At 41.8% G+C, this 14878-nt stretch overlaps 1 protein-coding gene across 2 annotated transcripts in view; it reads left to right on the top strand.

Moving 5' to 3' along the window:
- The first annotated feature begins 2938 nt into the window (after positions 1-2938).
- ZNF862 (zinc finger protein 862) overlaps positions 2939-14878 on the top strand; it is a 32995-nt gene continuing 21055 nt past the window's right edge. Inside the window, exons 1-2 of one of the 2 annotated variants that reach the window (XM_020977893.2) lie at positions 2939-3268; positions 11480-11591. In XM_020977893.2, the coding sequence (XP_020833552.1) occupies positions 3245-3268; positions 11480-11591 (136 nt within the window). In that variant the 5' untranslated portion in view covers positions 2939-3244. Of the gene's footprint in view, positions 3269-3300; positions 8636-11479; positions 11592-14878 lie in introns of those variants that run through there. The other variant, XM_078152891.1, reaches the window with a different exon arrangement.

Here is a 14878-nt window from a genome sequence, read left to right as displayed (position 1 = left end):
ATGAAAATACAATAAAACATACATGGCCTACGGGGATCCTTATGTGTGGCTTAGTGGCCCCCATTTTTATTTGAGTTTGACACAACTGATGTAAGGAATATCATTTATGAAATACACAATTGGGAAAAGAAGTGGGATGATCATATAAAAAGGATAAAGTATAAAGGATGGAGAGCATGAGAGCTGCTTTGGTAACCAGTAAACATTTAAAAAAACATAGAGGAAGGCCTACATAGGACATTGGGGAAATTATCTATGGAGAATCCGTGAGAGAACAGGGATAAGAGTTGCATGGGGTGAAAAGACATGGATATTTTACTTTCTGTATTGGTGGAGGGAATATCTATATTGATGAGATCACAAATCCATTGAAGTACTGAACTTATATGTAGATTCCTTTATAGTGGAAAAGCCCAGTGTAGCCTATAGAACATGCTCAAAAAATTTTGGTAGATTGATTAACAAGCTATGACTGGGGTAGAATGGTGAGGATAAAGAAGAGACATTGGGGACATTTACAGATGAAAAGAATAGGAACTTGTGGTCATTTATTTATTTATTTTGGGGAAGGAGGTGCCAGGTATGGGTAGACACCTGTAATTCCTGCTGCCAGCTAATAATAATAATAATAATAGCTAACACTTACATAGTGCATGTTACATGCCAGGCTTTTGCTAAGTACCTTACAATTATTATCTCATTTGATCCTCACAACAACCCTGGGAGACAGGTGCTATTATTGTTCCTATTTTATACATGAGGGAATGGAGGCAAACAGAGTGACTTGCTAGGGTCACACAGCTAGTAAGTGTCTGAGACTCAGGTCTTCCTGACTCCAGGACCAGCAGTCTATCCATTGCTCCACTGTGAGATCTTTTGAGGCTTAGGAGCGCTTGGCTGCAGTGGGTTAAGCCCATTGGTTGTCCAAAGTAAGACTGGCAACAGTCTGGTGAGCTCCCAGGAGCGAGAGGCAGAGAGGGACTAGCTGCCTATGGAGAGGCAGGAGACCCAGGTCAGAAACAGTATTTCAAAGTGCTAATCAGTGATGGAACTGGGCCCATGAGTAGCTACTGCACCTGCAACCTGGATGAGTTAGACAGACCTACTCTTAAAAAAAAGGAAAAAGACATTAAAGGGAGGTGTAATTTTTTTTATTTAAACAATTTATTAATTTTTAGTTTTCAGCATTCACTTCCCTAAGATTTTGAGTTTTAAATTTTCTCCCCCTCTTTCCCTTCTTCACTCCCTAAGACAGTGTGCAATCTGATATAGGCTCTATTTATGCATTCATATTAAGCATATTTTCACATTAGTCATGTAAAGAAGAATTAGAATGAATGGGAGGAACCACTAGAAAGAAGAAACAAAGAGAGAGAGAGAGAGAGAGAGAGAGAGAGAGAGAGAGAGAGAGAGAGAGAGAGAGAGAGAGAGAGAGAACAAATAGTATGCTTCAATCTGCATTCAGACTCCATAGTTCTTTCTCTGGATGTGGATGGGGTTTTCCAACATGAGTCTTTTGGAGTTGTCTTAGATCCTTGCATTGCTGAGAAGAGCCAAGTCTATCAAAGTCAGTCATCACACAGTTGTGCTGTCACTGTGTGCGATGCTCTGGTTCTGCTCACTTTACTCAGCATCAGTTCATATAGGTCTTTCTAGGTTTTTCTGAAGTCTGCCTGTTCATCATTTCTTATAGCACAATAGTAGTCCATTACATTGACATACCACAACTTGTTCAGCCATTCCCTGATTGATGGGCATCCCCTCAATTTCCAATTCTTGGCCACCACAAAGAAAGCTGCTACAAATATTTTTGTACATGTGAGTTCTTTTCTCGTTTTTATGATCTCTTTGGGATATAGACCTAGAAGTGGTATTGCTGGGTCAAAGAAGGGAGGTGTAATCTTGGGGATAAATCCAAAGATCAAATATTAACATGGTGAGAGAAAGGAAATGTGAAATGGCACCCTTAAAACACAGTCAAGTGCCAGACTGAAAAGATAATTGGGCGCTATTGTTCTGAGTCAGTTTCCATATCCAGGGCCTATCATAGTGTCTATGTGTGTAATTCTCATCACAGATGAGCTGTTATGAGGGAGAGAATTTGCTCTGTCAAAAGGAACATGGACGAAGCTAGGGCTTTCTTATTTCTACCTAGCAACACGAATCCGCTGTATTACCTCAGGCAAGCCACATTCCTCTCTGAACCCTAGTTTTCTCATCTGTAGAGTGAGGGTAGTAATATGCTTCCTACCTTAAAGGACTGCCGTGAGGGAAAACACTTTATAAATCATTACAAGCTGCACAAATACGGGGACTATTATTATTTCCAAGGGAAAGGAGAAAAGGAAGGGAGGATTATTAACAGCCCTTCTCAGTTCCTTAGCTAGCTGTGTGACCTTAGGCAAGTCATTTTCCTCACTGGCCTTCAGTTTCCGTCTGTAAAATAAGGGGTTTAGCCCAGGTGGTCTCTTCCAACTCTGACATTCTGTGCTTTGGAGACCTAGTCTCCAGTTTGAGCCTTCCTCGGACCCCGTGGTTCTGAAGAAAAACGCAGAGAGAGCCCAGCTGAACTCCCCGGCTCTTCCACGATCTTGCAGCCCGGGGCTGGGGAAGCCAATCACGTGCATTAAAACGCTGAACGGTTGCCTAGTAGCAGAAGGCATGCGCGGAAGAGGATAAGGGGCGTGCCAAACCAAAAGAAAGCTTTCCGCGCACTCCAGGCCCCGCCTTTCCAGCGACCAATCGTGGACACTGGATTCGAGCAGCGGCTAGTTTTTGGAGGGAGTGTGTGTTGGGAGTAGGGGGACGGTTACCTAGCAACGACAAATCTCGCCCTGCAGTGAGGCGGGGGGAAAGGGGGTGGCGGGGCGGGAATAGAGCTTCTCTAGGCCCAATCAGGAGGGCGTCTCGCCATAGCCAATCAGCACTTTCGGGGGCTGCCTGCTTTGGCCGAACTACGCCTCCCGTGAGGCTGCGGCCGATGCCGTAAAGCTGTGCGCTGGGCACGACGCTCGCTTCAGCTTAGTACCCCCTCTGGGCCGTGGTCACTTGCCCGCCCCACCGCTAGGGTCTCGGCTGCCTGAGTCCTTGGGCCGGGCCTCCCTCCCTATCGCTCTCCGCTTCCGAGGGAGCCCATTCCCCGGCCGGACCTTAGGGCTGGGAGGGAGGAAGAGAGGGTCTTCGGGAGGGCTTTGGGGTAGGGGGTCCCGTGGAGGGGTCGGCGCAGCCCGTGGACAGCGGGGCCATGGAGTCCGGGGAGTCAGGGCAGGTAGGATGGGAAGGGGCACGGGGACCCCCCACTCCTCCTCCCGCAGCTCCCTTACATCAGAGTAGCACGCGCCGGGCTGGCGGGCTGGGTGAGCCTGCCTTGCAGGGAAGGAGGCGCCCGCACACACAGGCCCGATCTGATGTTGCTCTCTGCTGCCTCCTGGAACTGCAGCTGCTTTTCCCTTGATCTGCCGCAGCTTGCCCAGCTTCCTGACACTGAAGAGGGAGCAGGGTGGTGCTTGGCACTTTTACCCAAGCCTGCGCCCTACCTTCCTGCCTTTGATCTCCTCTAGCTTCTGGCTGAACTGGTCGGGCGAGTGACCCCCTGGGAGAGAAGGCGAGGTGATGGGAAGGAATTTCCTGTCCCACTTCCCCCAAGAGGGTTTGGAAGAACTGATCTGCTTCTCAGGGTGGTGGCAGTTAGCAGGTCAGGGTGTTATGTACATTTAACAGGATTTGTAATAAGAGGACCCTGGGTTTGAATCTAGGCAGTGTAAGTGGTTAGATTCAGCGAAGTTTAAGCACCTTGCTCTTCAGCTTTAAATCCTAGGATCATAGAGAAGAAGGCTTTTCCTGTTAGTTGTATGGTGTACTGATGGGGAGAAGGGATGATCAAGCATACTTTCCAGTATCCGAGGCTTACCTGGGTCCCACAGAAGGTAGAGACCTGTGTTCAATTTCTTCCTTCTGAACCCTTCCAAAGAAGGTCAACTTGGTCTTCCAGTGCTTTGGAGAGAGATTGTAAAGTTTGGGAAGAAAGGAGGGAGCTATTTTATTCTGGGAATGGGGATAAGGGGCAGGAGAGGATGCAATAACCTATTCATGGTCATATGGACAGACTAGGGCACAAGCAGTGAGGTTAAGTGACTTGCTCAGGGTCACACAGCTAGTATTATGCGTCTGAGGCCGGATTTGAACTCTGGCCTCCTGATTCCAGGGCTGGTGCTCTATCCACTGCGCCACCTAACTTCCCCCGAGAATATTTGTATTTTAAGGGACTCTTTCTCTCTTGAATTTCTCCCCTCCCCCCATTACTAGTATAGGTAGTTTGCTTGTATAATCCATGGTAGGGTGTTATTTGCCAAATTGTCATAGGATGTAACTTGATCAGCCTACAGGTATCATTATAATTTATTGAATAGCTAGTATGTGTTCAGCTTTTTATTAGAGATTATGAAGAAATGTTTAACACAGTTGTGTGATCCTGGCCGAATTTAACCCGTCTGGTCCTCAGTTTTTTCGTCTGTAAAATGAGGGAGTTAGATAGCCTCTGAGGCCCCTTACAGCTCTAGATTTATGGTTCTTTGAATTTAGAGATGCACAAAACAGCCCCTGCATTCAAGAAACTTGTAATTCCATCTCCGTAATTCATATCAATGACAGATTTTTAGTGCATATATGGGGGCCTGGGGTGGGGTGGAGAAGAAGATTAGAAAAAAAGTTCAATTGAGAGCTGTAAGTACTTCCTTTGTTACACTCAGACCTTCATCCGATGTCTAGCTGATTTCCGTTGCTCCAGTTCTTCAACAAATAGATCTGGAAGGAAAGAAATAAAAATGCCCTGGGTTTTAGATTGGATGTGCAGAGAATCCTTGGTTCCTTTATTAGGAACAGTTACAAATTCCAAGGGCTATAAATTTCATGTTTGATTCTAATCTTGACTCAAAGAATGACCTTGGACAAGACTCTCTTCTCAGTATCTTTTGATTTTTATCCCAGAGAATTAATTAGTGAAACTGATTGCAGAATAAAATGCCAGTGTAAGTTGCTCTGCAAATCAAGGACAGCTCCTGAGGCCCATTGGTGAATCCAATAGGTGTTCCATTCAGATGTTGAGATCTCTTAAGGATTTTCTTTCCATACACTGTTGGGGAGGCTTGCTTGAGATAATAGCTTTGTTGTTTTCAGAGTAAAAGATAATAGTTCTCCTTTGGTGTCATTTATTTATAAGCACCAGCTTTAGGGCCTGATGATGCACTAGCAGAATAGTGGAAATTGGTCAAAGATCTGGTCCTCTCTAGAAGTTGCTGTTCTCTGATAGTTGACATGAACACAGATCTTTCATCAGCATGGGCATGATGATATGAGGAAGGCTCAGATGAAAACAATTCACATCCTCTTCCTGCATATTAACTGTCAGCAGCAGCTGAGGCAACAACAGTCTTTATGTATCTTGGATGATAAGGCCTCATCCTGTACTCCATACATTGGCCTAGAAGCGGGAGTAGAAACAGAATCAGTAGTGGGTATCTAGATCCTAGGCATTGTAAAAGATACAAAAACGAGATAAGGGCCTGTTCTTTGAACAAAAAGTGGATATTTCATAGTATTTCATGTATATATTATAGGTGGTAATGTGCTTTTAACGTATTTTTATGCCATGTATAGATCAGTCAGTAGTGTGAGAAGCAATGTGGCCTAATTGGGAGAAAGCTAGTCTCAGAATCAGGAAGTCGTTGGTTTAAGTTCATACTCTGTTGATTTTGTGGCCCTAGGCAATTACTTACTCTCCAGGTTCCCCAGGAATCTCTTAAGTTGATAAGTTATAGAACAGTGGCTGATCTGCATTGGTAGGAATTTCCATACCAGGAGTCCCATGCCAGTAAAAATACAGGACTGGTTAAAAAGCAAAAGTCACGTAAGTGAGAGAGAAGATGTGGAGCCAGCTGGACTGACCCCCTAAAGGCAGCCGTGTAAGTCATGGATCAGTGTCAGCCAAAGAGCAATCTCTAGTGCAGTGCCTTAGGATTCTGCCCTGGCTTCTGGGGTTAAAATAGGTGACATAGTTATCAGATTTTTGGATGAAACAACACTGGGATCCAAAATGGTATGCACCGTGAAATGAATGAAATTTAATTGGTCTCATTGAAAGTTCCAGCCCTTGGATTCAAAATATAAATTAAGACTGAGGGAAATGTGTTTAGATGACAATTCATATGAAAAAGATGTGAGGTTTCTAATGGACTGCAAGGCCAATGGGAGGCAGCAGTGTGATGTAGCAGAAAAAATAATATGATCTTAATCTATACCAACAAAATTATAGTGATCAGAATAGAGAAGGTGATAGTTCCCCTGTACTTTACCTAGTCAGACTATAACTCGAGTATTGGATCTCATTCTGGCACCATGTTTTTAGGAAACACATTGACAAGCCAGAACAGGTCCAGAGGAGGGTGGCCAGGTGGCATGGGTACTAGAAACCATGGTTAAAGAAACCACAACTTTCATCATCATGGCTTTCAAATGTTTGAGCAATTGTCATGTGAAAAAGGGGATTATACTTATTCTTCTGGACTCAGGAACACAGCATTTGGGCTACAGGGAAGCAGGTATTGTTCAATATAAAGAAAATCTCCCTAACTAAAGTGATCCATAGTGAAATGAACTGTCACTGGAAAAGTTCCACATTACTGGAGGGCTTTACTCAGAGATTGGGTAACCAGTTGTTGGGGATATTGTCTGTTTTAGAATGCCCCTTCCAACTCTTGATATTCTGTGACTAGCTGACAGGTATTTTAAAAAAATAAATAAAATAAAATTCTACAGTAAATCCACCTTGTTATGGAGCTTTCTTGTCTTCTAGCTCTTTCTGTGACTGGGCATCAAAAAACTGAAGGTCTTGGAATGTATAAATTTCAAATGATTGTGATAGGTTGGAAGAAAATAGAGACCCAGACATAATCTGAGTTTTACTGCTCTTAGTTGACGTAATCTCACCCAAAGAGTTGAAATTAAAATATATACCAGGATTAAATAAGTTGTTTTTGTAGATGAATACATTCTAGCTTTCTGTGATTATAATGAACTACAAGATAAACTATACACATCTCTGTTGATCAGGAATGGCAAGTGGGAAGTGTTTATCCGTTTTTGAATTCATCACTACATTCATGTCTTTACCAATTGGCCATTGTTTGTTCCCCAGTGTTTTTGTAACCTTTCAAAAGTTTTAAATTTAATTATACATATGTGGTCCTGAACATAAACTGAACCTCCTGTTGTGTGTGTTTTTTTAAAGTCCAGACTTTAACAAAAACATAGCATATGGGGATCCTTTTTTAAGCCCTGGACATCGAATGGCTATGTTTTGATGCCCCTCTTGCTTTTGAGGTTGTTCAGTAATCAGTTGACACTGAAACTGTGTATAATTTAAGTGGAGCCCAAGAAAATGGCCTTCTATGTCATGTCATGTCATGACTATGATCATGTCAGGTTTTTCCTTAAGTATTTAGAGTTATGGAATTTTGTTCCTAAAAGAGAGCTTTAATGTGAAAGACACTCCCTCTTCCCCCCTCCCTCCCTTAATGGATCAGCTGGAATATTATGGGTTCTTAATATTTAAAATTCTTCTTCCTTTTTATGAGAAAATTTGGATATAGTGCCATTTTCATAATAATTATCAGTCATAAGGACCAGTTTTATGTAGTGTTTTATGATTTACCAAGTACTTTACATCCCTTTTGACAGTTGATCCTCTTAACAACCCCTCCCATGAGGTAGGTAGTTGGTACTATTATTATAATATCTATTTTAGAGTTGAGGAGACTGAGAATCTGGAAGATTGAGTGCCTTGTCTAAAATCATGTATGGGCATATAGCTTCTACTATGTGCCAAGCACTCAGTGCTTTTACAAATACTATCTCATTTGAACCCTGCTAAATAGATATTATCCCTATTTTACAGATGAGGAATCTGAGGCAAGCAGAGGTTAAGTGAATTGCCCAGGGTCCCAAAACTAGTAAAAGTCTAAGGCCAGATTTGAACTCAGGTCTTCCTAACTCCAGAGTCAGTGTTCCATCCACCATACTGCTGGCTGCCTCTGCAGTAAGGTACTGGTGAGTAGAAGAGTTTGAAGGTTTGAACTGAGGTCTCAGAACTCTATAAACCTCAACCTCTAAATAAGAATAAATTCTCCCACTCCTCCTGTTTTTCTGATGCTCTAGTATCCTACAATCCAATTTGTGGCAGTAGGGCCATCAATTCAAAGTCTTGGCAGAAAAATGTGGATAAATTCTTAATAATGGTGGAAATGTACAAAACAAGGCCTTACGCAGGAACCATGGCATAGGGTTATTACTTAAACACATAGATCAATTGCTTGCTGTTTCTTTTTTGCTGAGTTTAAAAAAGTCTTTTCTTCTTTTCTTTTCTCTGTGATAAGAATCTTGAATCCCCCCTAGCCCTTTTCAGCCTTAGATGTTTAAAAAAATTTTAATGACTTTTTCAATAGAATCAGTTTCCTTTGTGATCCTACATATTTTATCTTATGCATTTAAAAACATTACTTTGAAGAAAGGTCCACAGCTCAAAGGGATCTATGATGGACATGAAAAAGACAACCTCTCTCTGCGTGAGCATCTTTTGCAGGTAAATTTAACCTTTGTGTAATATTCACCAACAAGAGAAGACTGGGTGTCAGTTAGCTCTTGCCGATACTAGATCTTATAATCACAAGAACATACAAGTTAGAAGGAACCTTAGAGGTCAGCTAGGCTGACCTCATTTTACAGATGAGCAAACTTTGGACCAGTGAAGTAACTTACCCAGGTTTCCTGGCTAGTTAGTAGCAGAGCCAGGATTAGAATCTCCCAATTTCCAGTTAATTCATTTCCTACTATGCTTTCAGTTTCCTGCCTCATTTACCTGTCAGTCTTTTTTTTTTTTTTAAATGTTGCCAGTGGTCTGGAATGGTCTTCTGGTAGTTTAAGGGTGGTAGGGTGGAAATGGAATTGAATTAGGAATCAGAAGGCCGGGGTTTTTCTTCTGGTTGTGTTATTCCTTTGCTCTACGACCTTAGCTAAATTACTTTCTGTGACCATCAGTTTCCTCGCCTCTAAAATGAAGAGGATAGTAGTTGCCTTGCCTTTCACGCAGTGTCACCAGGATCGAATGAGATGAGATACTTTGTAAACTCGAAAGCACCATGCAGATATATTATACTGTAATTGTAGTAGCAGCAGCTGTACTTTGGTAGAAACAAGAGTGCTGAATTTGAAGTCATAGGCCCTGGGTTCAAATTTCAGCACTTGTATTTATTACCTGTGAGATTGGGGTAAGTCACTTCGCTGTGCTGGGCCTAAGTTTCTCCATCTCTAAAAATGAGTAGATGGATTGGATGACTTCTGAGATCCCCCCAAATCCCTTCTAAATCCTGTGAAATTGTGTTTTGTCTCTGATCTAGGAACCTTTCAGTAACGTCACATGGATGTGTTGTATGTGTATATGTGTATATGTGTATGCTATGTTAAGTTCATTAGGTTCTCCTGATGTGTATACACACACATATACATACACACACGTATATATGTATATATGTATGTATATACACACACACACACATACATACACATACATCATGCCCTCTGTGTGTATTTATTTACATTTATTAGGTTTTTCCTTTCTTTTGGTCATAAGATTGGTGCAAAGTAATAGGCTTTAGAGCGCAATGGACTTCAGAGATCATCTAGCTTAGAGGCAGCTGGGTGATGAAGTGGATAGAGCACCAGGCCTAGAGTCAGAAAGACCTGAGTTCAAATGCTGCCTCAGATACTAACTAGCTGGGTGAGCCTGGGCAAGTCACTCAACCTCTGTCTGCCTCAGTTTTATCACCTATAAAATGAGGATAATAATAGCACCTGCCCCACAAGGTTATTGTGAGGAGCAAATGAGGTAGCATATGGAAAGAACTTTGCTACCTCAAAGTGCTATCTAAATGCTTAACTGCTATTATTAATTTAATTTACAGATGAGGAAACTGAGGCCTTCAGAGGTCTAGGGTCCTATGGGTAGTATGCAGCAGGATTAGGTAGTTTGATATCAGATTTTCTGTGTTGTTTCCTAATGTCTGTTCCTCTGATCTTCAGAAACATGGAGAATTATTTCTTTGTTTGGCATCATCATTTTCCAACCTTAGCGTGAGATCTGTTTCTTTTTAAGCTGTCCGGTTTTCTCTCATAAATCACTGCTAGCCCCATAATGTTAATTGCTGTGGCATATACAACGCAGTTGTTTAGGCTACAAATTGGATTGTGTGGTTGCTGAAAATGTTTATGAAGAGGATTGTAAAGTCCTTGTGGCCATTAGTCCTCTTTTTTTTTTTTATGCTTCCATCCCTCACCACAATTAGCTCAGTGACTAGCACATAGTAGGAGTTCAACAAGTAGATGTTGAATAGGTCAGCATATTAGTTTGGTTGTCTTTTCTAAGTTATGCGAATTATCCCGTTACTTCACCTACAAACTCTGACATTTCAGTATTGCTGCTCTCCTGGAAGAGAATTTGCTTGCATTGGTTGCTTATATACAAATGGTGTTTTCTGCTAAACCCTTTTCCTTTCTCCACTGTTCTTTTTGTGGATTTGTCCATTTTGACTGCTTATTATAGTCCCACTTTCCATGTCCTAAGCTGTAGTTTCAGATTCTTACTGTAATCAGTGCTGTCATTCTTCCTTCCATTAAAGGTTCCTGAGCAGAAGAGCAACATGATGAAAGTGGGTACGAGATTTAGGGAGTTTGATCTGAAGATGTTATTCTGCAGGATAGAGTGGAGATGAGGAGACAATATTGCTCTTTCTGAAGACCCTGTTAAAGGGCTTGTTCTTGTGCTTTGTACATTAGTGTGGAGGGGATAGAATGGAAAAAAGACCAGTTTACTGGCCCCTGGGAGCTTGCAAAGCAAATAAACACATCTCTGATATAGCTGGATGCTCATATTCATGAAGTATGAAGTAAGCAAACTGATTTTTAATATACTTGAACTTATATATCCAAATAAATGTTACCTTCCATGATCATCCACTTGGGAAGCTATACACTTATCCTAATAATGCTTCCTTTGATCAAAATATTTTTGGAATTTCTTTTGTATATCCTTCAGAACCATATTTTATGGGCCACCCACACAAAATTGTTTTTTTCCCCTCTATAGTCACACCTTACTTATAAACAATAATGTCATTCATCAGCTTGAACACTTACTTTATTCAACAATTGTGGTACTGAATGACTGCAGACAGCTTCCAAAAATTATACCCATCCTCACAAGTCAATTTGCTGCCACTGAGAATATTTGAAAGGATGTGGCCCAGGCTAGGGCCAAGGGCAGGGGGCTAGATAGTAACTAATAGGGCATCATGGAGGGTAAGTGGGATAGAACAGAAGGGAAGGGCTTAGGGAGGTCAGAGATGCTGAAGTTCATGGTTTTTGTTCCTAGATGCTGGTGACGTTCGATGACATCACAGTGTATTTGCTTCAGGAGGAATGGATGCTATTGGGAGAGCAGCAGAGGGAGATCTGTGGTTCTGACAAGCTGGTGGCACCACTGGGTAGGAATTCGAATTTGCTTCCCTGTAGTCATATTAGGGTAACATTTCTTAACCTTTTCTCCACTATTACTAACATGGGAAGGTATAGGAATATGTGTGGGGCTGGAGATTGGGAGGGTAAGGAACGTTCCCTCCATCCCTTACTGGTCATGATGGCATCTACTGTTTTGACCATCTCTCTAGTCAACTTTACCCCTAACCCCACTGTACAAACATGGGATTTGGGAGCCAGAAGGGGCCTTAGAGACCATCTAGTCCAACTCTTCCCCCTTTTTCAGATAAGAAAAAAGAGATGCAGAAATGTTTTTCACTGTTAAAGTTTATTAGTTTATTTATTTTGACCTGTGATTTTTATCAGTATAAGGAACTCTTGGTGAGGAAACTCCCTCTCCCAATGCAGATTATCAGCTGTGTGGCAGTGTTTAGTCTTTGAGAGTTGCCTGGTTCACTAAGAGATGAAGTATCTGAACCAGGGCTGGGGAACCTGTGGCCTTGAGTACACATGTGGGCCTCTAGGTCCTCAAGTGCAGCCCTTTGACTGAATCCTATCCTCAGGGGATTTGTTCTGTGAAGTTTGGATTCAGTCCAAGAGCCACACTTGAGGACCTAGAGGGTCACTTGTGGCCTCGAGGCTGCAGCTTCCCCATCCCTGGCTCTGAGCTATGATCTCACTCAGGTCTTCCTGACTCTGAAGCCTTTTAGAACTCTGGCCACTTTGCAACAGCATTTCCTCTGGGAAGGGCACTGTACAAGGTGATGAAAATAGAAAGAGTTAGGAAGAGACATAGTCCCTGTCATCTGTCTCCTAAGGAACATTCAGTCCAGCTAAGGAGACAGGCCACCTATATGAAAAAATGTGTAACAAGCCAGCACACAATAAATCTGTACGTACAAGACATCACTGAATATATAGACATAGACACACCTACCAGCCTCTTCCACTGTGATTGCTTCTGTTTTCATTTCCTGGTAATAAATTGAAATCATATTGCACTTAAATCTCAGTAATACCTATTTTGGTCAAATTGAGCTCCTTGCACTAAGTTCTCTAGTTTACCTGGTTTATTGCCATTTCTATGTAGATGATCCTCAGATCTATACAACCAGTCCCAGTCTCTCTCCTGGCCTCCACACTCATGTATCCTTTTGCAGGGACGTCTTAGACTGGATGCCCCTTAGGTATCTCAGATTTAACATGTCAGACCTGAACTTATTATCTTTTTCTCCAAACCCTTCTGTCTTCCCATTTTCCTCTTACCATTCAGGATACCCCCATCTTTCCAGACACCTGGACTCACATACTCAGTGTGGTCCTTGACTGCTCTCTGGCACTCATCCCACATGTCCAGTCTGTTGTCACACCTTGTCATTTCTCCCTTCACTTTTCTTGTGTCTCCTTTTCTCCACTCACACAGCCGCTACCCTGGCACAAGCTCTCATCACCTCTCCACTGGAATATTGCTATTACCTTGTCGTTGGTCTCCCTGCCTCTAGGCTCTCTCCATTCCAATCTGTCCTTCACCTAGCTGCCCAAATAATTTTCCTAAGTGCAATTCTGATCATATCACCCTCCAACCGAATAAATTCCAGTGGCTCCTAGTTACTTCCAGGATCAAATATTCAACTCAATTCAATAAACATTAATTAAGCACTACTCTGTAGCAGGCACTGTGCTAAATGCCTCTGTTTGTCATCTAAAACACCCTTCACAACTTGGCCCCTTTCTTCCTTTTTTGGCTGCCTTGTACTGTGTTACCCTCACTTACTGTTCCTTGTATGAGACATTCCAGTTTGTGACTCTTTGCTTTTACACTGGCCATCCTCCGTGTCTAGAATACTCTTCCTCCTCTCCCCTGCCTCTTGGCTTCTCTGATTTCCTTTGACACAGCCACAACCTACCTTCTGATTTTCCAGTTGCTCTCTCTTCTTCCCCAGACCCCTCTGTCTTTCCTCTTGATATCTTATATCTATATAGTTATTTCTGTGTTAATTTCCCCCGTTAAAATGTGAATTCTTGGGGCAACTAGGTGATGTAGTAGATAGAGCACCGGCTGGAGTCAGGAGGACCTGAGTTCAAATCCGGCCTCAGACACTTGGCACTTATTAGCTATGTGACCCTGGGCAAATCACTTAACCCTGATTGCTTCCAAAATTTTTTTTTTTAAAGGTGAGCTGCTTGAGGGCAGGAATCATTTTTGCCTTTCTTTGTATCTTTAGTGCTTAGCACAGACTCTGGCACAAAGGAACTATATAATAAATGCTTATTATATGACAAGGGGTCCATTTGACCATCTGATTTATTTCTCATATTTGTGCATATTTCTGAGGATTTGAATTACTACTGCCTCTCTTTTTTTTTACTCTTTTAAATTATTGATCATTTCCTCTGCTGTTCTTCCTACTATGTTATATACTTCCTACTCTGTGTGGGATTTGCCTCAGTCATTGAAGAGGTCCATACATATATGCACAGTATCTTACACATAGAAGACGTTCAGCAAATCATAGAAAATTAGTGCTGTCAGGGACCTTTGAGACTCCCCCTGTGACCTTATTCCATACATATATGAGCAGGACTCTCCTTTATAACATCCCTGGCAAGAGGTAATTCATCTACCTTTTGAAGACTGTAAGTGATGGGGAACTCAGTATTTCATGAGACAGTCCATTCCGCTCTTGGATAGCTCAGCATGTATAGAAGCTTTTCTTTGTATCAGACTGAATTCTACCTTTGTATCTTCTATTTCCTTATCCTATTGAACATGAAGTCTATTAAATCTCCAATCTTTTTCACATGTCTAAGCATATGTCTCCCAAAATAGGCTTCAAAAAAAATCCCTTTTGTTTTTTTGTAGCATTCAGTGCAAACTTCATCTTGTTTTTGGGCTTTAGGCTTTCTGAGTTTATTCTTATAAGATCATGCCACACTTTACTGTTCATCCTCTATTACCTATCCCTGCTTCACTTTTCTATTTGCCTTTTAAAAATCTAAATTTGTGAATGAATTCCCTTTGTGGGCATGTTATTCATCTTAGATAATGCCTTTCCTTCCTCATTACTGTGTTTGCTTTATCAGGTTTTTTTTTTTTAATTCTCTAGAGAAGGCGTTCTTTATCTGGGATCTATAGACCCAAGGGGTCCATGAATAGATTTCAAGAGGTCTGTGAACTTGGGTGGAAAAAAATTATATCTTTATTGTCACTAAACTCCAATTCAACTTTAGCATATTATTTTATTATGAATTTTAAAAAAGATTCTGAGAAGGGGTCCATAGGTTACAGCAGATT

The sequence above is a fragment of the Phascolarctos cinereus genome, unplaced genomic scaffold (genome assembly GCF_003287225.1).
Source record: "Phascolarctos cinereus isolate Bilbo 61053 unplaced genomic scaffold, phaCin_HiC Scaffold_1;HRSCAF=81, whole genome shotgun sequence".
NCBI classification, from domain to species: Eukaryota; Metazoa; Chordata; class Mammalia; order Diprotodontia; family Phascolarctidae; genus Phascolarctos; species Phascolarctos cinereus.
Note: the sequence above shows the minus strand (reverse complement) of the source record. Positions and strands in the feature narration are given on the sequence as shown.